At 37.1% G+C, this 26,224-nt stretch overlaps 1 protein-coding gene across 2 annotated transcripts in view; it reads right to left on the bottom strand.

Moving 5' to 3' along the window:
- Positions 1 to 2,331: 2,331 nt before the first annotated feature.
- LOC148948587 (leucine-rich repeat and WD repeat-containing protein 1-like) overlaps positions 2,332 to 26,224 on the bottom strand; it is a 34,298-nt gene continuing 10,405 nt past the window's right edge. For both annotated transcript variants that reach the window (XM_089093997.1, XM_089093998.1), the window contains exons 3-6: positions 22,855 to 23,054; positions 18,391 to 18,598; positions 5,000 to 5,229; positions 2,332 to 3,739 (exon numbers count right to left, since the gene is read on the bottom strand). In XM_089093997.1, the coding sequence (XP_088950123.1) occupies positions 3,477 to 3,739; positions 5,000 to 5,229; positions 18,391 to 18,598; positions 22,855 to 23,054 (901 nt within the window). In that variant the 3' untranslated portion in view covers positions 2,332 to 3,476. The remainder of the gene's footprint in view (positions 3,740 to 4,999; positions 5,230 to 18,390; positions 18,599 to 22,854; positions 23,055 to 26,224) is intronic.

Here is a 26,224-nt window from a genome sequence, read left to right as displayed (position 1 = left end):
ATACAAATAACCTTCAAAATATCTTTGTTTTCACTAAAGTTTACCTGACCTTGTCAACAAGCCTTTTATGTTACACACTTATCAGGGCCGAAAGGTCTATTCAAAAGGATTGGAGAAAACATTTTAGGCCACCCCCCCCTGCCCCCTCACCCTACGTTTAACTTATGTTCCACTTAACCTCGTAACACGCCCTAAAATTTAAACTTAATCCCCCAGACCATTACAGACATTACAGGTACTCTATTCTTGATAACCTTGTACCACATAGTGGAGTTGAAGTTACCTTGCAACTCAGACGCGAACAATTATAAGTCCCACAGGGTCTTAGAGTGGAAAAACATTTAGGCAGATTTAAAACAAAATATGTTTAATTCTTCTCCCCCCTTCTATCCAGCTCAAATTCGATGCCAAATCCCCCCCCCTCCAAAAAAACTCTCCGAAAGTTTCAACTTCATCTCCCAATCCGTTTCCAAAATAGTAAGATACGCTTTTTATCTAACCTGGCAACATATATTGTCTTAAGACTAACTTTGCTACTTAACCCTGAATAAATTCTAAGTCCTTTAGAAGCTTCTGATACGAAAACGTTTAGGTTGACTGGAGACAAAACATATTTGGCCCCTCACCAGAGCACAAATCTAAGTTCCCTCTACCCCTTTCTTCGCCAAAACTACCTGAAAGCTTAAGCTCGATCAGCCGAGCCGTTCCTGAGATACTGCAATTATTGCATTTTATTGACCTGGATTTTCATAGTCTCTTTTAATTTATCTCCCACCGCTTCTCATAGTCAGAATTCAATGCTCACTTGCCCTCTCCCCACTTAATATTCCCTGAAAGTCTCAACTTGATACCACAGGCCGTTCCCGAGATATTGCTGATAGGCCTTTTTGATAATCTGGCAAGACATGTCTTTTAATTTTCCTTGCTACTTAACTGTGCATAGATTACAAAACCCGATAGGAGATTATGGTCCAAAAATGTATATGGATCTGGGACAAAAATTGTTTATCCCCCTCCTTCATCCCTAAAACAAAAATTTGAAATCCCCTTGCTGTGTCCTCCCCCATCCCTTCCCCAACAGTACCAGAGAGTTTCAACTTCGCCTCAGAACGGTTCCGAAGCTGTGGCAGATACGGTATTTTGATTACCTGGCTGCACAGCGTCTTTAAATTTAGCCCTTCTCCTCACTCAAGACAAAATTTAAAGGCGATTTACCCCCTCCCTAAATACTCCTTGAAATTTCAATATGACATCCCAGACTTTTTCCCAGATACTGCAGATAAGCCATTTTGATTAACTGGCAACACATATTGTATTTTAATTTACCTCGCTACTTAATTGTACATGGATTATACATCCCAAAGGAGCCTATAGTCAAAAATATTTTAGTGGATCAGATATATTGCTTAACCCCCCCCCCCCCAAACATAAGATTTGAATTCCCTTTGTCACATCTTCTCCCCATCAGTATCTGAAAGTTTCAACTTCATCCGTCAAGCCGTTACCGAGATACATTAACCCCCTCCCCCAAACGTAAGATTTGAAGTCCCTTTGTCCCACCTTCTTCCCATCAGTATCTGAAGGTTTCAATTTCATCCATCAAGCCGTTGCCGAAATGTTGTAAATATGCTATTTTGATACCCTGGATACACATAGTGTCTACTTATCTACCGCTACGACTCCCTAAGGAATAATTTGAGACCCTCTTGACCCCCCCCCCGCCTAAAACAGCCTGAAAGTTTCACCTTGATCCCAGAAGCCACTACCGAGACATTAGAGATAGTTTGAAGACTCGGGTGCTCATATCTTCTTTTGATTTACTCAGGTGCCCAAGTCGCTTCCAGGTTATACCTTTGTGAAACTCTGGAGATCTTGGCCTAGCTAACGATTTCCAAGAGCATTTTCTACTAAAAGCTGTCTGTGAACAATGACAAATTTTGATTTTTTCAATGTCCAATGGAATGAACCCCCTCCCAATTTTTTATGACTACCATTCCATGAGAAGTGGCCGCAGGAAAAAGTTTTGGCCCATTGTTGGCGCTGTTTCTTATTGGAGGAGGGGCGAGCCCGGAATTTTTTTTTTTGGACATCAGGTCCCTCTTGGCTCAAGGACTAAGATAAATTTTACTTCGGATTCATCCCCTTGAAATCTTAAGATGTTAACAAAGTTACTCATGATTTCTTGTTTTCCCGTTTAATTCACCCGTACCTTGCGGTTTTTCAAATTGGGACTTTACCGAAAAGCGAACGCCTCGGTACATCCCAAGTTTGATAGAAATTTCACCGTTTTCTTTTCTTAGTAAGGTCTGGCAGTATTGATACTCTAGCATAAAAATCATACAAACTGTTTATTTAATTTGGAACATATGTATAAAAGTACAAATCGTATTTTAAACAATATTTCGCATCTCCAATATTTATAAAATTACATACCAAGTTAGGCACATGCTTATATTTTTGTCTGCAGACACATGACCTCGTTAAAGAGCTTCCAAAAAAAAAATACATATGACGCTATAGTTTCAAAAAGAATCGAGCCGGTTTTTTTTTGTTTCTAAGCAATAAAAATTCACATCTTGAGTCCATTTTTCACTGGACTACTAAAACATCCGCAAAGGTTTATGACATTTTTTACCAACTTTCTGGTCACAAACAAAGTATAATTAGTCTAAAATCTATCAGATCTGACTTACAAAATTTATCAGTTATTTGTCGACAATATACTACAGTCGTACCTCAGCACAGGGGGTTCCCTAAAATTAGTTTGAAAGACTGTCATTAAAGCTAAAATATTCATTTTTAGCATGTTTGATACCCCCTCCCTCTCCCCTTTAAAATCCTCTCATACACCCTCCCCTAATAGGGCTCAAAATTATCAGTACACATGATGAGACTATTTGTTTTGAGACGTGTTTGACAGTCATATAGAATGCCACTGACACAGTGAGAAGGAATATTCGTACCAAAGAATACGGAGGAGGGTTTCAGATCCAGCCTTGCTTCAATCAAAAAGAGAATTTTACAATTTTTCCATAAGAAATTTCATATACTTTGCACGATTTTTGCTGTTTATTTCTCCAATTTTCCCTTCACCCTTCACACTAAATTGTAAAGTCTGGCTAACACATACCTATACATACTTTGACAAAAAAGCCAGTTTTGCTTGATCAATCGCTGCAACATGGGCCCAAAAACGGGCACATTGTTGTCAACATATCAATGTACATTAAAACTATGGTCTTACGGAAAAATCACTTTTCAATAACGCACAAAGACAAGGAAATCAGCAATAAAGAAAAAAATAAGATCAGTTAAGCCCCTGAGTGAACATATTTTACTAAAGGGTAGAAAATGCAGCAAAAAATTGTATGTGAAATATAGTTCTAACATACGATTGTGGGAAATATGTTTTTAGATTTTTTATCTTACAGATCAGATTGCAATAAAACTTGTTTTATATTGAAGATAAGACAAAATCAATATTTCTTGACAAGAGATTCATGTGCCCATAAGCAAACCAAATTATTGACAGTTACGGACACAATATATCTGGAGTCAGGACTAAAGCATATACGGTTAATGCAGCAATCTTCATCAAAAGAATTGATACCATCTACTTTAGGCCACTGTATATGTTTATCAGGTACAAGTTCCTTTTTTCCTTGAAGCTCTAGTCTCTTCATGTCGTAGAGCCATATCGTACCTTCATCGTCTCCACAACCAACAATTCTGCTACCATCTTAAACAAATATAAAAGATTACAAACACAAGAAAATATCGTCAATTAAGACTAAACAGAAAATTTTATCAGAAAGTGCTAGTGAGGTGTGCTTTGGAAGATGAAAGGAGAAAAACGACAACACAGTGGAGTAATGTCATCAGTTGGCATTATTCGTAAAAATTAAAACGGGTTTTCCGTTTTCCACAAATTGGCAACAGGGGTCTTTGATTGTAATTTCAGCTCAATTCTAAATGTGCTTTTTGGGTTTTGAACCGATAAATTCCAGCAAATGCTCAGGTAAGCAGAAAAAAGGAAGAAATAATAGCCACCAAAATAACTGCGCTCTGACTAAGACTAAATAACAGCTGAATAATAGTTATTTATTCAGCTATCTTATAAATATTTATACTAACTTTGTTTCTCAAAACTGAAGTTTCAAGGAGCCTTCCAAGTGATTGTCCTCTTAACGACAACCTATTAAAGAACGAACCCTAGCCTATAGTAACCGAAAAGTTAAAAACGCGATTTGAAAAGACCTATCAAGTGCGGAACAATTATAATTTGAACATGATTCAGGAATGGTAGCTATTATTTCGATTAACTTCAAACTATTATTTCTATTATATAGCCTATTAATGATTAAATTTCGTTGCGAAACCACATTTATGGGAATTTCCAAAATAGCCCCCCCCCCCTCCAAAAATGGTGTCGGACTAAAATAAAAACTACACTATGGCCAAAACCCTATTTAGGAGACATAGGAAAATCACATTTTCCAATAAAGAAAATCCCTTTTTCGTATGCTAAGCAGTGATGTTTCTCCTTTTTATATTTCTCCTGCTTCTCCTTATTATTTTTTTTTTGTCGACACTAGTGGGGAGCAGAAACGTCAAAAAAAGATGTTTATGGGATTATTTGAAAGGAAATTACTATATGTACGTGCTTTTTGTAGGTGACAAAAATAAAAAATAAAACACAATTTTTGGGAAAAAATGCATATGCATTTTACATGTTGATATACCACATGAATGGCGTTTTATGTGGTTACTTTATAGAGTGGTTTGGGCAAAAGTGATGACAACGTGATTCGCTCTTTACCAGGACTTGTTAAGAATAAACCGAAAGCATTTTCGTGTATTTCTTTTAGGTTGGCACCATTCAAATGAGCTTGAAAACTAGATATGAATATTGCCCTAACCAAAATCGACCAAATTATTAGGTTATGCGGGCGGCGACTATGGCATGTAAATATCAAGACAAAAATTTATGAAAACTCACCCTTGGACCCATCCATGAACACGTCTTCCCTATTTGCCTTCCGAAATTTAAGTGTATTCAAGAAACTTAACTTGATCGGTCGTTTGTTTGGAAACGGATCTAGAGGAGGCAAAGTAAAAACATTGATGTAATCTTCACCACTAGTCTTCACAGCTAGAAAATGGTCCACGTAAACAATAGAATCTGTAAAGTTTTCCTCAGTTTTTATACCCACGCCAACTGGACCCTGTCTGAAAAAAAATAGTAAACTTTCGAACGAGTTAATGAATTTTATTTCAATTGGAACAGCCACGCTGATACTCCGGATCAAATTAAACTAAAGTTCACCAGATAATTCCTATTAGTACCCCTAGTAATCAGTATCCGGCAACTTATTCAATAGCTTATTTACATCACCACAATTAATTTTTTTTTCAAGAAACATGGCCAATGTTATGGTGAGTGATTTAAACTTACAGGAATATGACAAGTAGATCATAGTCAGTGTTTTAACAAGTCCTCATTTCTATACTTAAGTTTTAATATCTGGCTACTTTCAATTTAGTGCATAAGTGTTAAGTACCTGGACAAAAATGTGGTTGAGTAGCACAGAAATTTCAGATACATGACTAGTAGTGATGATAGCTGCGAATAATTTATCTATTTCTAAATACTAACTGTTAACTACTACTACTACTACTACTAACAACTCACCGCAGCACCAAGCCTCCTGAGGCCAAAAAAGCTACGCACGATCCTCCTCCACCCCAATCCATTCAATGCCTCCCTTTTAACACCCGCCCACGAAGGTCCCATTTCCTTTAAATCTTTCTTTATGACGTCCTCCCACCCCACACGGGGACGACCTGCTTTCCTTTTAGCCCTAGATGGTTGGCCGAAAAGAACAATCTTCGGCAATCTGTCATCCTTCATCCGAACAACGTGCCCTAGCCACCTCAACCTTTCTTTCATTATAGCCCTAGAGAGCGGTATTGAACCACATTTTTCGTATAGCCTGTTGTTTGAAATACGGTCAGTCAGACGGGTACCCAGAACGATCCTTAAGCAATTTCTCTAGAAAACATCTAGCAAATCTTCATCCGCTTTTCGGAGCGTTCATGCTTTAGAGCCGTATTTGACCACTGTCATCACTGTAGCTTCTAATATTCTATTCTTGGTTTGCAGACTTATTTTCCTATTCCTCCAGACTTTTTTTAATTGTGAAAAAACACCCTGAGCCTTGGCTATTCTACTTTTAACATCTTCACTGCTCCCTCCATCTTTACTAATAATACTACCAATGTAAGTGAAGCTGCCCACCTGATCAATCTTTTCATTACCCAACGTCACCTTTTTATCGTCACTTATTCCTAGCCTTAGTGACTTAGTCTTCCTAACATTAATTTTCCAACCAATTCTAGCACCCTCAACTCTCAAAACCTCTAAAATTTCATTCATTTTGCTCACACTTTCATCTAGGATGCTTAAATCATCAGCATAATCCAAGTCCAGAAGACTTTTTCCTTCCCATTTGATTCCGTGGTCTCCCATTGCCTTTCCTGTGCTCCTTAAAACAAAGTCCATCAAAATACTCCATATAAAGGGGGATAGAATACAGCCCTGCTTAACTCCTGGTTTAATACAAAACCAGCTGCTAACCTCATTTCCTACCTTAACCGCAGCAGTGCTATTCTCGTACATAGCACTAATCACTTTAACATATTTGTCTGGTATACCATACAAGGATAAAACCTTTACTAAAGCTCTTCTATCAACAGAATCGAACGCTTGCTCGTAATCTATAAAACTGAGGACCAAAGGTGTTTGAAAACTCTGGCACTTCTCAATTATTAGCCTAAGAGTGAAAATTTGGTCAATACACCCTCTACCTTTTCTAAAACCACACTGCTCTTCTCTTAAGACTTTGTCTACCGCATCTCTCAGTCTAAAAAGTATCATATTACTAAGCAATTTATTACCTACAGAGACCAGACTAATGCCTCGATAATTACCACACTCACTTTTATCACCTTTCTTATAAAGTGGCTTAATTAAGGTTTTTCTAAAATCATTAGGTACTTATTATCTTCAGTAACTTATTTCTAACCTCCGAGCCACCATATTTAAGAAACTCATTTACCACCCTATCAGCACCTGGAGCCTTATTATTCTTTAATCCTTTTAGTACTGTTGCTAATTCCTCCTCACAAAACAAATCTTCCTTCACATCCAAGGTGTCACAAACTTTTTCATTTTCCTCTATATTTTTTCCTGCCACTCTATCTCGGTTAAGCAAGTTCTCAAAATGTTCGGCCCATCTCTCTTTAGTTTTTTCCTTATCACTAATTGCGACCCAATTCCTATCTTTAACCGGGACAAGTCCGGATTGACTACTCCCTCTCAATTTGATAACGTGCCAGTACAATATTTTACTATTATGCCGTCTAGCTGCATCTTCTAGATCCTCGGCAATTTTATCCGTAGCCCCTATTTCACACCTTTTTAGTTCATACTTTAATGCTTTCTTCACTTTATTTACATTTCTTTTATTTTTATATTATCTATCACTAAGATTATTCTTGTACAAGCCCCTTCTCCTCTCTATTAAACATAAAGCTTTTTCACTAATATTCTTAGCTGCAGTCCTAGCTTTCTTCCCTAAGACACCTTCAGCAACTTCACAAATTATTTTTCTAAAATTATTCCAACCATCTTCCACATTATCAAATTTTAAACTCTCAAGCTTAGTAGTCAACTGTTCCTGGAAAGTTTCCCTCAAATTCTCATCCTGGAGTCTACCAACATCATAACTTCCCGGGAGGTAGTTACCCTTCCGATATTTCAGTTTTGAATTAACCCTTGACACTACTAGATGGTGATCTTTACTTTTAACATCAATAACATCACTCCTATATACCCTAGTATCTTGTATTGACCCTGCCAGTCTTCGGTTTACTATAACATAATCAATAAGGTTTGCTGTCTTACCATCACGTGAATACCATGTTAAATTATGAGCCATTTTTGACCAATCACCGAACTGTTTATAACTAGATTGTTATACCTACAAAATTGCAAAAGTCTGTATCCATTACTCTTTTCTTTTCCTACACCAAATTTACCTAGGCTGGGATACCATCTATCCCTATTTCTACCAACCTGGGCGTTAAAATCTTCCAGTAAAAACATCATATTTCAACCTGGAACCTTGTCTATTTGCTCCTGTAACTGTAAGTAAAATTCATCCGAGTCCCTAGTATCTCCGTCAGTCGGTTCTAAAGGGGCGTATACTACTATAACTGATACCCTGAACTTTCTAGTCATAAAATGAGCAATTAGTATTCTATTATTAATACCTTCCCAGCCTAAACAAGACTTAGCAGCTTCCTTAATCATCAAGAGCCCTACTCCCTGTCTATGTACCCCATCCTTCCCGCCTGTGTAAACATATTCTATATCACCTAATTTCAGGCTTCCTACCTCTGGGATACGAGTTTCTGAAACTCCTAATAAGTCCAGTTTGAATCGATTGAAGTCGTCAGTCGGAATGTCAGTACAATAGTTATTTTTGAACATCGAAACATTCCAAGGTCGAACTATTGTGTTTTTTAAACCATTGAAATTATTTTGGCCACTGGAAAAGCACTGGTCTTACATTCCATTCCAAAGCAGTCATCAATTATCTTCTTAAGTTTACACAAAACCATTTAAGTCGGCTTAGAACCAGACAGCAAGAAGTCCTACAAGACTAGAACACTGCAGGCACATAAGAAATGGGTAGTTTGAAGAATCACTTACACAGCCCAAAATACAACAGCACAGCCTGTGTGACAGGAAAGATACGGGAACATTTCCAAAGAAGGGCATTTTTTTTTGCCTTAATGTAGGCTCTATCTTGATATCATATAGACTAAGAATACTTGCCGTTTTATCCGAAAGTTTTCTACTCAATGCAATTGAACTATTAATTTCTTTGTGTGCACATCACAGTTCATATATAATCCAGTATGATCATTCTCTATCTCACCCATTATAAAAACCCGGACCGGGGTGCGAGTGCTCCGGAGAACGTTTTTGCAGATATAAACATAGGCGAAGTCAGATTGGCGGGAATACTGGTTAGTCTGTTTCCGTCTGTTTCCATCAAAGTGCATTGAAACAATCGGAAACAGACTAACCAATATTCCCGCTAATGCAGAAATAAGTGGGAGGAGCTTTTTGTTCGCAACGAGAACGAAGACCAGAAATGATCTGCGATAAGCTTACTGGTATATTCTGTCTACTGTGGTGCACATTGTGCCAAAAAAGGTCGGTAAATGCATTTACTTCAAAAACCAGATGGCAGCAGCATATATGATATTTTTTTTCTTTTTCATAGAATAGAATAGATTTATTTAACAAAAAGAGCATTCATTGTTTTGGCCTAGGCCACAACTAATTAACGCTATTTTTTACAACATTGGTCACTAAAGTGAAAGAAAAAAAAAAATTACGTACGATTAAATGCACTAACAAAAAAGGGATGAAAGAGTTCACGAAACGATTTGTACGGCACCTTGGGGGTTCAAGCTTGATTTTGCTTCGGGTATTCAAACGTTTTGTACAAGGAGGTGGTAGTAAAGAACGGTGGTTCTCACATGCGAGTAACGAATGTCCAAACCTGAGCATTAGTTTCGTATCGACGCTCACGGAGAGACGGAATTTTCAGAGACTCGAGAGCGGACTCATTTCGAGGCAATTTGTTCAGCGTAATTGAAAGTTCTTAACATTATTTCTTTGAGAATGACACTCTCCCCACAGCCCTCAAGCCAAGCGTTGTAAGTTATGCCCTGGGGCCATATAAGGTATTTATAGAAAGCATCGTCGTAGAAACTTCAAAAGGGGCTCATTCGATTGGAAATTTAAAGGACAAGTGTCGTTTGCAATAGTCGACCCCCTTCTCACACCCACCATTTCCCAGAACACATCCAATTAAAATTTCGAGATAACCATTCTGTTCAACGCAGTTGAAAGGTCCGGAAATTATGCCTTTGAGGCACCCCCCAGCCTCCGGGGGCAAAGGTTGTAAGTTATGCCCTTGGGGCATGTAAGGTTATTATAAGTTGTCATATAAACTTAAAAAAGGCCTCATTCAATTGGGAATTGAGCGGACTAGTGCCTTTATGAATAGTCAAAAGCGATCGGAGGGCGAATGCCTTCCCCCCACACCCATCATTTCCCAAAACACTTCCGATCAATATTTTGATATAGCCATTTTGTTGCGCGTAGTTGAGGGGTCCGAAAATTATGTCTTCGAGTATGACACCCCCCCCCCAGAGCCCTCAGGACTAAGGTTGTAAGTTATACCCTGGGGGCATATAAGGTTTTTATAGAAAGCGTTGTCATGTAAACATAAAAAAGGGCTCATTTAAGCGGTAATTGAGAGAGCTATTGCCCTTTTTAATAATCAAAGGTAATCGGAGGGAGAATCACCCCCCATGCCCATCATTTATCCAAACATTTCTGATCAATATTTTGATATGGCAATTTTGTTCAACGTACCTGAAAGGTCTGGTAATTATGTCTTTGAGGATGACACACCCCCACCCCCATAGCCCTCACGACAAGGGTCGTAAGTTACGCCATTGTGGCATATAAGGTTTTTGTAGAAAGTTTTGTCGTAGCAGCTTCAAAAAGGTGCTAATTCGATTGGAAATTGAGAGGACTAGTGCCTTTTTTATTAGTTGAAAGTGACCAGAGGGCAAATGACCCCCACCCCACACACGCCCATCATTTCCCCAAACACTTCCAATCAAAATTTTGAGATAGCTATTTTGTTCAACGTATTTGAAAAAGTCTGGTAATTAGGTCTTTGAGGATAAAAATCCCTCCAGCCCTCAGGGCAAGGGTTGTAAGTTAAGCCCTAGGGACATATAAGGTTTTTATAGAAACCATGGTCATATAAACTTAAGAGGGGGTTCATTTGATTGGTAATCAGATGCTCTGGTGCTCTTTTTAAGAGTCAAAGTGATCGGAGGGCAGCAACCCCCCCCCCCGCACACGCACACGTCGTATTGTCCCGAAATGCGTCTAATAGAAATTTTGAGATAGCCATTCTATTCAAAATAGTCTAAATATCATATAACAAGGCTTTTGGGGGTGGAACAAACCCCAGAGATAGTTTGTTATGGAATGGATGGTTTTTTTAACTTTAGAAGAGGCTCATTTGGTTGAAAATTGGAAGTTATAGTCCCTTTTTAAGTGTCAAAAGTGAGGGACTCAAAATGCTTGCCTTTCATCGGCCTTATCAGGCGAGGAAACAAAAAAAAATTCCGGGGGGAGCACATCTGGGTTGTAGGGCGGCTGCGGAAACGTTGGGATGCCGGGCTTAGTTAGGTAGCTGTTTACGAGAAAGGCGGTGTGATCTGGGGCGTTGTCGTGGGGCAACTTCCAGTTGGCTGCGATGTTTTGTCGGACCCGATTGACCATTCGTTTGAGTCTCTTGAGCACTTCCACATAAAACTTAGCGTTGGCGGTTTTACCAGAAGGAACAAGTTCCTGGTGGACGATGCCTTTGACGTCAAAAAAGACAATGATCATCGTTTTCACTTTGGATTTGCTCATTTTTGCCTTTTCTGGGCGAGGAAACGCCGACGTGTGTCACTCGGAAGATTGCCTCTTTGTCTCGGGATCATACTCAACGATCCAGGACTCGTCACCTGTGATTACGTTATTCAAATATTGGGGGTCACTTTCACATATCTTCAAATTTTCTTGGCACACTTCCACTCGCCTTAATTTCTGGTCGTCAGTTAGCCCTTTTGGGACCATCTTCGTGCACACCTTGCGCATGTTCAAATGCTCCGTCACAATGTTATGAACGACAGATTTTGGCAAATTTAACATTTGGGCAATTACTTAGTCGAGAATCTGAGTTGAAAACTTTGCGCACACGAGTGACACTGTCGGTGATTGTCGAAGGTCTTCCAGCAGGGTCTTCATCGGCGACCTCTTCCTGGCCCTTCAAAAAGGCCTGGTGCCACCGAAATACACCACTTCTTGCTAAAGCAACATCTGGGTAAGCCTGTTTGATCATATCAAACGTCTCCGTCGCAGATTTATGAGTTTTACACAGAATTTAATCACGTATCTCTGCTCTAACGAACGCTGCATTTTCTGCTTGCACTGCTCACAGAAACACGTCGCGCAAAATGCCTGTCATGACTCTCCAGGTAATCGGAGACAACTGATCAATCGCTCGTTCCTTAGCTAGGTGGGCTCTCTAACGAGTCCAGTCGGCGCGCGCACGCTCCGAGGTACAGTCGTGGCAGAAGAAAATCAGTCCTATTACTTTCCGGAAACACCCTGTATAAGGTTTTATTGAATGGGCTGTAGTAGATGGGGTTTATTTGATTTGAAATTGTAAGTTATAGAGCAATTTTTAGGAGTCAAAGTGATTTGAGAGCAAACAGCCCCCCCCCCCCTTCCGTGCTCAGCATTTGCCTTAACACCTCCAGTCGAAATTTGGAGATAACAATTCTATTTATCACAGTTGAAGGTTTCGGAAATTATATCTTAAGAGGAAGACCCCCCCCCCCCAACAGCTCTCAGAGAAGGGTTGTAAGTTATGCCCTTGGGGCATACAAGGTTCTTATAAAAGGGTGGTCGTATGTGCATTGGTAATCATAAGTTCTAGCACCCTTTTTAAGAGTCAAAGTGATCGGAGCGCAGCTACCCCCCCCCCCACACACACCCACAAACACGTCGTGTCTACCTGAGATGTGTCAAGGCTTTTGAGGTTGATACAAACCACAATAGCCTGAGGGCGAGGGTTGTAAGTTACGCCCCTGGGGCACTCAAGGTTCTTATGGAAAGGGATAGTTGCATAAGCTTTAGAGGTGGCTCATTTGGTTGAAATTGGAAGTTCTAGTTCTCTTTTCAGAATCAATAGTGATGGAGGTCAAGTAGCATCCCCCCATCAAACAACCCCTCTTTTCACCAAATGCATCTGATTGAAATTGTGCTATGGCAATTTTATTTAAAATATCCCAAAGAACATATAACAATGCTTCCAGGGTTGGCACAACCCCCAGAGTCCTGGGGCAAGGGCTTTAAGTTATACCAAGGGGGCATATAATGTTTTAATGAAATAGGTGGTCGTATTAAATTCAGATAGGTCTAAATTGGTTTTAAATTGGAAGTTATAGTGCCCTTTTTGAGAGTCAAAGTGATTTGAGAGAAACCTCCCCCACCCCCACGCCCATCATTTCCAATAACAAATATCCAAGCAAAGTTTTGCGATATCAATTTTTTCAGCAGTTGTTGAAAGGTTCAGTAATTATGCGTAGCATTAGTTGTAGTAGTATTAGTAGCAGCATGCAAATAGCATCTTTTCTTCAGCATCCCCTTCAACACACAATGAAATTATTAACTTAATACCATCAACCGGTCCTAAAGCATTGCTGATACGTCATCTTGAAAACCTATATGGGCATAGTGTGTTTCGATTTATTTCAATACAGTTACAATATTGCCCAAAATTTTTACCTTAATATCCTTAGGTTTATTAGCTGTAGTAGTAGCACCAGTAAATATAGTACTAGCAGTAGGAGTACAATTAATAGTAGTGGTCTTAACTTTAGTAGCATTAGTAGTAGCAGTAATAGTAATAGTAGCAATAGTTGTAGGAGTAGAAGCAATAGTATTATGATGCAAATATTGTCTTTTGGTTAGTTCAACATCCCCCACAACAAGCGTTTTAAGTTTTAATTTCACACACGAAACTGTTCCTAAGGTATTGCCGATATGCCCTTTTGACAACCTGCATATGGATGGCAGATTGTTATCCGTATAACGAAACATTCTCTGAAAATTTTACCTTCATACCTTCATAGGTTGTGGATTTGGAGCTAGCCAGAAGATATTGTGTATATATATTTAATGCTGCTTCTACAGTTACTGTTACTAATGACACTAATGGTATTAAGATAAAACTTTTAGGGAACGTTTAGGAGGAGTTTCAATTAAACGAAAAATCGATATGCATTCAGGTATTAAAAGGACATATAAGGACACAAGCAGCGATGCTCTATCATAGCTAGTACTATCACTGACATTTTTAAGGAGCTAATTTGATTGAAAATTAAAATTTCTAGTGTCCTCTTAAGAGTCAAAAATGATTAGAGGGCAATCAGCCCTCCTCTTTAGCTCATAATTCTCCAGACAATTCCAATCAAAATTTTAAGACAGCAGTTTTGTTCATAGCTAAATTGTCTAGCAACTATATCTCTAGGATTATTGGGTAAGTCAACCCCCTAAAATTATGTAATTTGCCCATTATGCTTAAAAATTAAATGTTGTTTTGAAATAAAATCAAAACACACTGTTTGCATGCTGGTTGCCAATAAGACATCTCAGCAATTTACCAAGAACAACTGAGGGTTTAATTTCAAATTTTCGGGGCTACTTCTATTACTACTTCTGCTCTTAAAATTTTACTAAATCAAAAGAGTGTAATTGTATCCAGGCTGTGAAAGAGCACCGATATAATTTCTGGAAATGGTATTAACTTTTATTTATCAGGTCAACTAGAGGACGTATATGACTAAATTAAACACTACTATTTGTGTCATAATTTTCAAAAGAGCTTATGTTGTTAAAAAACTGATGAAAAATTTTCTCAAGCATATAGATAGCAGGCTAAACTATAAATTCTTAAAGGAAAACCGGAAAGATTCAAACTCTTATTTTCTTTTTCCCTGAAAAAGACTATGTCAATATAAAACGAACAGAAATTAATTAAAAAAAAACTTTTTCCACAATATAAGTTTCTTAAAAAAAAAGTAAAGAACTCCATCAAACCAAAAATGAACAAAAATAGAATGAAACAATCTACCAAGCATACAACTACCACAAATCAGTATCAATAAATAAAATGAAACCCAAAACAAACAGAAATTAAAATAAATAACGGATTCAAACTTAAAACGAGCAGAAATTAAAATGAGTAGAGTTCTAACACCCTATGCTTTCTAAAAGCCAGAATATAATTTTTAATGTACTGAAAAAAAATTCTTTTAAATGTGTTCACTTTTATAACTTTAAGAAATCAAAAATCAATAAAGATTTAAAGGAATAAATATCAGCATATGCATATTAAACTAACATTGCACATTTTTTTCAGTAGATTCATTTGAATTTTTTTCAGTAAAGTACAAATTATATTCTGGCTTTTAGAAAGCATAGGGATTTTGAACCCTTCTCATATTAATTTCTGCTCGTTTTGAGTTTGAATCTGTTATCTATTTTAATTTCTGTTCGTTTTGGGTTTCATTTATTCATTGATACTGATTTGTGGTATTGGTATGCTTGGTAGATTGTTTGATTGTATTTTTGCTCATTTTTGGTTTAATGGAGTTCATTACTTTTTTTTGAAAAACTTATTTTGTGGAAAAGTTTTTTTAATTAATAACGTTGAAGGACAACTATCGTATAAGCGTTTTTACGTACTAATGTAAATGTTATTAACTAAACTTGTTATGAGTTTCAGAAGCTCTTTTCGAAGGGTTAGGTAAAACTAAATAGGTTTCATTGAATTTATTTATTTAGAAAGGAAAGAGGTGGTGTTATATGCCGGAAGTAGGACTCTTGATGAATAAGGAAGATATGTCATCTATAGAGCCGATGGACACAGACAGTACTGACTCAGATGAAGTTCCAACAAAACTGCAGGAACATGTATACATGATCCCTGAAAAAATAGAGTATCTTTATTATGGACTTCAATGTCAAGGTAGGTGTAAATATGGATAGATGGAATCCTAATTACCCCAAATTTGTGTAGAAAAGGGAAACAGTAATGGTAAGAGACTCCTATAGTTTTACAGATACCACAATCTAGTTTTGATATCATCGTCTAGGAGAGCCCAGAGTTAACCTAAAGCTAGATTTGAGGAAATGTAACTACTTACCAGGTAGTTTTGACATTGACTAGCTCTAGGATTAGAATTTTAGAGGAACATTTCAAAAACCAGTGGATATAGAAATGGAGACTTCAGAATTCGGAAATGCAGAAAATGGGTAAAATGGTTTTACGTACATTATTGCCAAAGTAGCAGAAGATGTTGTAAGGAGTTAGAAAAGCAGCAAAAAATATTAGAATGAAGGCAAAAAAATCGGTAGAATAGAAAAAAGGTATTGTAAAAGAAGTTTCTGAGTGACAGGTTTTACAAGAATGAGAGAAAAGAAAAGCAAGTAAAGATGGCATGTAACTATGAACAAAGGGACGTAAATGGAGGCTATAGATGAAACTACCGAGGATCTGGAATGTACGACCAGGTGGTGCAACAGTGAGATATTGCTTGTCATGTTAGCCAATTGAGAGCAGCCAGTCTGGATTTGTCCAAGCGAAAGATGGGTCAATTAGAGATAAAAGTGTGAGAAGGGTAGACGAGCAGAACATTTCTAAAACTCTTTAAACCCCATATAAAAGTTGCAGTAAATTAAACAAACAAAAAAAAATGAGAAAACGATTGATACGTTAGAAGTGAAGGAAGAGTTATTTACAAGGCAGGAGTATTAGTGGTACTCAAAGGATTGGAAAAAGGTACAAAAAAAAAAGAAAAAGAAAAAAAAAGCCAATAGTACTTTAGGCACTGATAGTACGATAAACAAGTTTTTCAAGCATGGTAGGGATTAAATAGTAAAAAATAAGATGCCGAAGGTTATGGGTACGATTTTTTTTTACAAAGAAGTACATAGAGATTGTAGAAGGACTTTAATCAAAAACCATTATTATAAAGGTGATAGGAGGGTAGTATCAGTGCCATGTACAAGAGTAATATTATTACTTTTGAGGTTGAAAGGAAGGTGAAAATTTGATTTGGTTTGGAATAACAGGCCAAACAAGGTTGTGTTGAATCTCCATTTTTGTGGATTATTTTGATGTAGTTTGTCGTAAAGAACACAGCAAAGGCTATGGAAGAGCATGGTAACAAATGGGAAGGTAAAACTCTCTTAGAATTACGTTATCCAAATGACGTGAGGATATTAAATAAAAAAATCTAAGCGAAATGAATAGATTCTTGGGGGTCTAAAGAATTCCAGGTGCGACAATCCGTTTGAAAACTAATGTCAAGATCAATAACTCACTCAAATTAGCAATAAATGAGGACAAAGATATTAATTTAGGCAACAAGGAGATTGACAGAGTGGAATTGATTTACTTACCAAGGTAGCATTATTACTAAGGATTACAGATGCAGTGAAGACATAAAAAGCAGAATTACCAAAGTGCAGGTTGTTTTTGGGCAGTTGAAAAAAGTTGTAACAATGAAAGATATGTCTTCAAACTAAGTTTAAGATATCGAAGACCAAAATAATGTTAGTCGTTAAGTATCGCTCTGAAAGGTCGAACTACTTTTAAAGATCAATGAAGTTCTGGCAGTTCTTTCCAGAAGAAGAGTTTAATGATAGTTTTAGGTACTCTTCTGAATGACCACATATCAAGCAATAGGGTAGTCACAGAATGTGATTTGATCCGACGTTCTTGCACTATAAAGAACACAAGGTTGTGGTGGTTAGGTCAGTTTTTACGGATGACAAATCAGAGATTGGGCATTTGCTCTTTATGGCAGTCAAATTGGGACCAAAAGGACTGCAGAACGTCCTCGAGCCGGGTGGGAAGAAGCAATGATAAAGGATTTAAAGGACACGGTATGGAGCGAAGCAATGAAGAGATTGGGTGAAGGAGAGAGACGGATGTGCCTGTGTCGACCTCACTCGGCTTGGAGCTTCAATGAGCAGTGATGCAAGTACATACTTGGACGATCAAGATAAGAAACAAACTCCAAATCTGGAATCAGAACATTATGAAGCCGTAGTATTGGTTTATGTTACACAATTACTTGAATGAAACTCACATTATTATAGCAAAAACAAAATATCAAAGTACATCTTTTTACATTGCACATGAAGTTAAACTTTTTCTATACAATGTTGTGTGAAAATCTTTCTTGTACATCAATTGCAGTCCACCCCTGTTTCTTGTTACATTAAACCTACTACCAGCCGATAAGTTTTTAACCATAAATGTTGAAAATAGATGAAAGCTAATATCCATACTTAGAAAGGTACGCTCAATATTTCCTTCTGGAATAATTTCATAAGCATCAAAGATTAAAGTTTTAATTTTGTTTACATTGCACTTATGGTGGACATAAGAGGGAAACCCTGACCCTCAACCCATAAAATAACGAAAATATCCTCCCTTTTTTAATACCTAGTCTATTCAGCTATGGTAAGTTTCTAGGATACCCCCTCCAATAGTACCCTAATCATGTATTTAATGCACATATTTGTTGATCTAGCACTTCATAAACAATGCAAATCCAAAACAGAAATTCAAGGTACCACAAATTCCTTGTATAACTTACAAATCTAAAATCTTATCGGAGCATTTAGCCTTGAAGCACATCAGCTTATTATCATAAGATGCCAAGATACATCCTTCGGAAATTTCAGTCAAACTTCGAATCGTTTCTTTATTGCCTGGGCTAAGCACTCTCAATAGACTGGGTTCTTCACAACCATATGATGGAGGCGAAACATGCCAAATATATATTTTACCAAAGGTAGCACCAGCTGCAAAATAAACGTCATATATGAGTAAATTAGTATAATATGAAAAAATACAGCTGAATAAATCCTCAAGTGTATTCACTCCTCAGTGGCTCTTTGGCTTTCAATACACGCATCTATCTGCATATGAAAAGCTGGCATATTGAATAAAAAACTCTTTTGCTGCAAGTTCCTTTTTTACTGAACATTATTCACATTTTATTTTTCATAGCCCACGAGAAAAGAAATATTGACAAGCCAAAGTTTGGAAGTTGCGATTCGCAAAAACGTATAATCTGGTGCAAAAACATTAAAAAAGCGAATTCATATGTAAGCAAGGATTCTAAACAGCACAGAAAAATTCGAAACACATATCACAGCAAAAGTAAAGCAATCCTGAAAAATCTGTGGCCTATCATTTAAAATTTTATATTTCTTTACATCGACGGTATGACATTTGCACTCAGATCGAAATACAAAACCAGGGAATAATTATTCTTTTCTTAGTAATTTTCACCAACAATTGTTAGCGACATTTCTTATGGATCTGAACAAACTTTCTGATCCGATTTTATTTTTATTTATTTTTTTACGGATCTTTTTTATGGGTTTTTATTAAGTTTTTTGCGAAAATTTTATCATAGTTTTTGTTTTTTTTATTACAGATTTTTGAGCCTTGTAAAATACCAATGAGGTCCACAAGATTCCTACTTAGCTACTTATGTATTTCGAGGTGTGGTATACAGGTGCGATTCCAATTGCCAACCTTCAAGACAACCATGTTAGCTTGAATTTTGCGTTTAACATCAGCAATTGTTTATTCTCTGTTTTCACGTACGCCAGTTACAGAAACTAGCTTTGACAGTGACAGCAGGCAAAATTTTCATGATTGGCTTATGAAGGACCATCCATTTGGCATTTAGCAAAGGAAAACTCAATTGCGATAGCATAATTGATGGTAAATGGTTACAGGTGAACAGCAAAAGGCAATTGAAAAGGAACTTGGGCATAATTTAAATCATTTGACACATAACTTAAATAAAAAAAGAAGACATGAATTAAATGGTGAATGTCCAAAATTAATACAGAACTAGATGGGAGTGATGGTTCAAAATTATTTGATATCATTCTGCTAAGGGTAAATTCATTTTAACTAGCAAGTACGGTTCAATAGGAATAAATATTTCCCGATTAAAAAGTAAAGGCATCATTTGTGCATCAAAATTTAGCCAATTGTTTCCAACGAAACTTGCATTTTGTTGTAAATTCATTTATTTATTAGAATACGCGATGTAAAAAACCATAAAACCCTACATACAGAAAGAAAAACGAGCAAAAATGGGGTTTTTATAGGCCAAATGACGATACTGAAAAAACAAAGCGAAAATTTCGAAAGGACGAACGCCTCTCTTCTTCAGCGCGAAACGAAACGATGCATCAATAAAAGCCAAAAATTAAAAGAATTAAAACCAACTACCTAACAACCATAAAAGCGAGTTATTCGCCAATATCCGCGATTTGCACAAAATCCAAAAAAACATGAACTGCCATCGACGGATACTAGCGAGCAACTGACAAATGAAAGGGATCAATTCATTCACTCGAAAAAACAAAACGAACCAGCAATTAAATAAGTTGGAAAACTATGTCATTTAATTTCAGATTTTAATTAAGGCATTTCTTGCAGACAGCCTTTGAGACCTAAGGGGTTGTTCACGGGTTTGATTATATGACTGGGAAAGTGGTTCAAGGTTTATTTCAGGGATTACTAACGTATTTGCTTCTCTTTTGAGAAAACCGAAATATGACTCGTTTATTCTTAAATCACCGGAATCTCTGTTTAAAGCTAGACCTAAATGTTGGTATTTATAAATTTCAACAGCTTCTTCAGACACTTCTTTCGCTTACAGCCCTTTGTAACAAAACTTCTTTTTATTTCCATTATAGAGGCATTTTTTATAGACAGAAATATGGGCTCTCCATGGGTGCCCCCCTTTCTCCAATACAGGCTGATATTTTCATGTAAGACCTTGAAGAAATGGCTATTTTGCAAAGTTCTTGTAAACCTGAATTTTGGGTTTGTTTTAAAGATGATATTTTTTATTTATGGGAGCATGGTGACGAGTCTCTGGGTTCTTTTCTTCACTTGCTCAACTCCTAGGATCCAAAACTAAAATTTACTGAGGAATCAGAGATAGAGAGGCGTCTTCCTTTCTTAGATGTTCTGGTGCACCGAAATGATTCATGTTTAGTGTATATACGTAGAAAACCCACACATAATGACCGTTACTTAAGTTATTCCTCCAATCATTCTCCTGCTGTGAAAAGAGGAGTTGTCACTTCTCTAGTTGATAGAGCATTGAAAGTCTGTTCAACACGTTTCTTGGATTTAGAACTCAACCACCTTAGAGATATTTTATTTGGGAATGGTTATCCAATTAGTTTAATAAATTCTGTAATTACAAAACGCATTAAAAGATTATCAGATATTTCCACAGAAAACACAACTCAAAGGGAAAATTCAGTTTATCTTGGTCTCCCATACATTAAAGGGATTTCAGACCACATTTCAGAAAATCTAAAGAAAAATAACATTTACACTTATTATAGACCCAGAAAAACTATCAGGTCCCAAATTTATCAAGGTAAAGACCCTATACCGATAGATGAAAATTCCGGTGTCTACAGAATTCCTTGTTCGTGTGGTCTTTGGTATATCGGAAGAACAAATCAGCGACTAACAGATAGATTAACCCAGCATTCTAGTTCAATTAATAATAAACTTAAAAAGCGGAAAAAAACAGAAAATTTTGACTCTGCCCTTGCAGAGCACATATTTGAAAAACCAGACCATACTATTTTGTTTAATCAAGCTAGTCTTATTTCGCATGATAAAGGTATTGTCCAGCACTACAGAGAAGCTGTTGAAATTTATAAATACCAACATTTAGGTCTAGCTTTAAACAGAGATTCCGGTGATTTAAGAATAAACTAGTCAAATTTCGGTTTTCTCAAAAGAGAAGCCGATACTTTAGTAATCCCTGAAATAAACATTGAACCACTTTCCCAGTCATATAATCAAACACATGAACAACCCCTTAGGTCTCAAAGGGTGTCTGCAAGAAATGCTTTAATTAAAATCCGAAATCAAACGACATAGTTTTCCAACTTATTTAATTGCAGGTTCGTTTTATTTTTTCGAGTGAATGAATTGATCCCTTTCATTTGTCAGTTGCTCGCTAGTATCCGTCGATGGCAGTTCATGTTTTTTTGGATTTTGTGCAAATCGCGGATATTGGCGAATAAATCGCTTTTATGTTTGTTAGGTCGTTGGTTTTAATTCTTTTAATTTTTGGCTTTTATTGATACATCGTTTCGTTTCGCGCTGAAGAAGAGAGGCGTTTGTCCTCTCGAAATATTCGCTTTGTTTTTTCAGTATCGTCATTTGGCCTATAAAAAACCCATTTTTGCTCGTTTTTCTTTCTTTATGTGATGTCAGGTCAATGTGGTTTAAGAAATTATCTTCGTAAAACCCTACCATAGCATAACAGAATATGACTGTTGAAAGCAATTCTGACATAGTTCTTCATTCATGCATTTAATATACAAGTAAACTAATCTATTTTGTTCATTTCTAGCATACAGAAATGATTTTGCTTCACATGGCCCCCAAAATAAGACATTTGAAACTGACTATAGACCTAGGATAAAAAATATCCAGCCGTCAGCCTCTGCCATTTCCTTATGCCGTTTTTCCCTTAAAAAAAGGTATTATACTGTTAAATGGAACAATAGCAATCGAAACCGGCAACTATGGGTCTAACTAATGAAGAAGCTAGGATTTCTTATAGATTGTATCAAAAGAAAGTTCTCTTACTAAAAAAAAACATCTATTCATGGCATCCCTTGCTAATTTAGCATACGACAAATGCTTTTAGACAAAATTGATGCATTCATAAGTGTTAGTAACACCACATACGTTTCACCAGCCCAAAGAGTGTTTGCCGGCCATGTGTTTAGCAACTAAACAGAGAGGCAGATAACTCTGATTTGAGATGAAAGAAGAAATGACCTCTTGCAGAATACAAACAAAAAGAAAAAAAAACAGGTGAAACACTACAAAGGTGAAAATAAAATAAGATTTTCATGGTAGTGACAACAGATATATCATTGCTTGTTCATTTACTTGTTTAATAGCTGAAAAGCGACATGGCTTAAGCCCATATCCTATACAAACTATTAAAAGCAAGAGTTCTCCAAGAAAAATGGTCTGCTCTTACCATATAACAGGCTAGGATTTTCTTTATCAAAAAGAAGGGTGTGTACACTCTTTCTCATTTTGGAAGGGATGGTAAAAGTCTGATACAAACTTCTAGTGGCTAGATTCAAGGTATGAATTGTGCCCGTTGCACCAGCAAGGGCCAGAATTAAGTCCCCATAGTCCTCGAAAAATGACCAAGAAAGAGCATAGAATTCATCCCTGGAAAACAAAAATAAATTTAGAAAAAAACAAACAATTCCGTCCAAAAAATATTTACTTCAATATTTCGATGCTTGGCTGGAAGTCTATTACGTAATAATATCTGGTTGAACTGGACTTTGAGTCTGGATTTTTGCTGATATGTGACGTCTCGATATAAGAAACGCGTCTCATGCATCATGATGTTACAAAAGAATCGGTAATGGCTACTAGCGCCAAATTCTTCAACTCACCTAATTATTCTAATTACTATTGCGGATAATTCTTCGACTTATCCGCAAAATGCACAATGAAGAAAAGCGCATAATTAGTGTTTATATCCAGAGTTATCGGAAAGATAGAAGCCAGCAAATCGGACGAGATGTGTTTCTCAGTGATATGGACGATGTCATGAGAACGTTGCGCAACAAAGGTGAATTTAATGTCAGTCACGATTTGGCAATAGTCTCCAACACCCCGTGCTTCACAAGACGTGGTGACCATGCAGGTCACCATAATCTATGCCAGTTTGAGAACCCTAGTGTGTTGAAGGGTTAGACACGCTCCTTGAATAATGCAAGGCTGTCATACTTCAGCCTGTAGAGTGACCCCTACACGCAGATCCAAAGAAACCTCTTAACCGTGCCCTCATAAGTAATTTAGCTACTAATAAGACCGAGTCCTGATGAAATAAAAAACGATTCACTGAGAAATACATAGCCTCGAAACACAGGCAAAAGATAGAGCATACTAAGCCAGGCCTAGCAACTTAATCGGAAATGGATGTTGTCGCCGAAACATTGAGTCACTCTCATTTAATGTATCAGACATTAAAGGAAAATTTGTGAGAATTTCTTACCTTGTGCAAATTATTTTTTCACTTGAGGCCTCCACGGCTGATATAGTCGCAAATAAGCCACACATTACTGAAGCCAAGACATATGGAAGAGCACCCACAGTTCGCCTTGTGTTTGCCGATGCTTCGGCTTGAGATAAAGCTATTCAAAGTGGGATCTATGTTGAGTACACTTACCTCAAAGTGATAGCATTTATGGAAATTCCAAAATGGTGCTTCAAGTGCCAGGCACTTGAACATTAGGCTCGAAACTGTCCTTATCAGCCTTGATGTCCACGCTGTGCTGGGCCACATGAATCTACAAAAGGTTCGCCTAGCCAAACGACTAGTGCTAAATGTGCCCATTGCACAAATGGAAAAAATGACATCCAACTATTCAAGATACAATCTTACCTGTCCAGCGAAAAAAAAGCAATTAACAAAACACCCCACGTTCGAAAATGGATGAACTAAAGATTTTCTGCCAAAATATGTACGGTCACGACGATCAAATAAATGATTACCTTAGAAAAGTCCTTCCCGATTTCAATGTCATCTGTGTGCAAGAGCACCTACTCGCTAAGGATAATTTCGCTTTATTTAAGATTTTCCTCCTAAGTTCGTGTTTATATACGAAATGAAGCGGCAGTTTGTTCAAGCAAGAATTAGTGGTGGTATTGGCGTTATCTTCGATGATCAAATTCTTTGCTAGCTATATGAATCGTGAGGACATAACAAATGCGTGAAAAATGCGCGACGGACGAGCCGTCGAGCTTCTTTCTTGTAAATGTGTACCTCCCAACAAACTTGAATAATGGTTACTCCGAAAAGCGCTCCGCCTAGGCTTGTAACCGTCTTAGCAGACTGGTGTGCGGATTTGGTAACAGAGAGTTTCTAATTTGTGGAGACTTTCAGTGCGACCTGTCTCAATCCAGCAGATTATGTAACATCATAAGTGCAGCTCTTCAAAACAGAATTCTCATGACCAGTAAAGACCAGCAGTTCACTCAAATTCACAATAGTGGTCAGATGCGCACGTTTATTCACAAATGAAAGCGGCATCTGATAAAAATTTTGGTATATCCATCTTATTCAAAATAATCGAAAAGTCAAATAACTACTCTTCCAGGGATGACAAAATCCTTCATGGCCCCATGTTTTCTATGATCATCTATCTTAATCCCTGTTCGTTTTGGGTTTTGTTTATTCTTTAGTAATAATTTCTGGTCATTTTCGAGTTTGAACTATTACAGGGATTTATTTCTGCTGGTCTTAAGTTTAATATGGCTCTTTACTTTTCTTTGAAAAACTTTTTTTCGAAAAAATCTTTAATTAATTTAAAGAAAGCGCACAAAATGTGTTAACTGAAAAGTTTGAGATTAATTTCGGCTGCATCGGTTCTTGACACCCAAAAAGGGAACGGGAGGGGCATGTTTACCCTATAATCCCTTTGTTTTAGGTGTCCCCAATTTACTGCCAAAAAACTATTCATTGGTAGGAAAATAAGATGAGTTCAAGCTGCGGTAATTAGAACTTACTAACGATGCGAAACTAAACTTATTCCTGGCTCCCTGTCAAAGCCTTAACTACTCAAAAACAAACAAACAATGTAGTAAGAACATGGAACAGAATTCTATCAGATGCACCGCTATAGCGTTACCTATACTAAACAGCCATAAGGCTTCAATGATTTATCATTTAATATGATTTTTTTTCCAAGACACACTTCATATTATGGAATGGGTGGTCGAATAATCTTTGGAGGGTGCTCATTTGGTTGCAAGTTGAAAGTTCTAGCGGCCTTTTTAAGAGTCAAAAGTGATCCAAGGGCAACCAGTCCTCCCACGCTCTTTTTTCCCCAAATGCATCCGATAAAATTTTTGACACAGCCATTTTGTTCAATATAGTCAAAGACTAAAAAACGATGCCTTCAAGATTAATAACCCAGCCAGCAACGCCTGGGGCTGTAGCAAATTGTCCATTGTTAACCCATAAGGCTTTTATGATAAATATGTTCGTATAAAATTTGGAGAGGGCTCATTCAATTGGAAATCAATAGTTGAAGTGCGATTTTTAAAAGTTAAAAATGATAACAGGGCAACCAGCCCCCCCCCACTCCGTTTTTCCACAAAATGCGTCCCATCAAAATTTTTATATGGGCATTTTATTTAAAACAGTACAAAGGTTTAATAATTATGTCTCCGGGATTTCCATCCCCCTTCCGCCCCCGTTTCAAGAGCTGTAAGTTATGCAAGTTGTCTATTGTTAACATATAAGGTTTTTTTTATTAGAAAAGAGAGCAAGTTTGATCCTAGATATCCAAAAAAGCTTAGAGTATTAAGGTCAAACTTTAAAA

Source organism: Artemia sp. Qi Xiang Cuo, chromosome 9 (assembly GCF_049724085.1).
Source record: "Artemia sp. Qi Xiang Cuo chromosome 9, ASM4972408v1, whole genome shotgun sequence".
Taxonomy (NCBI): domain Eukaryota; kingdom Metazoa; phylum Arthropoda; class Branchiopoda; order Anostraca; family Artemiidae; genus Artemia; species Artemia sp. Qi Xiang Cuo.
The sequence above is the reverse complement of the archived record's forward strand: the minus strand, read 5'-3'. Positions and strand labels throughout refer to the sequence as shown.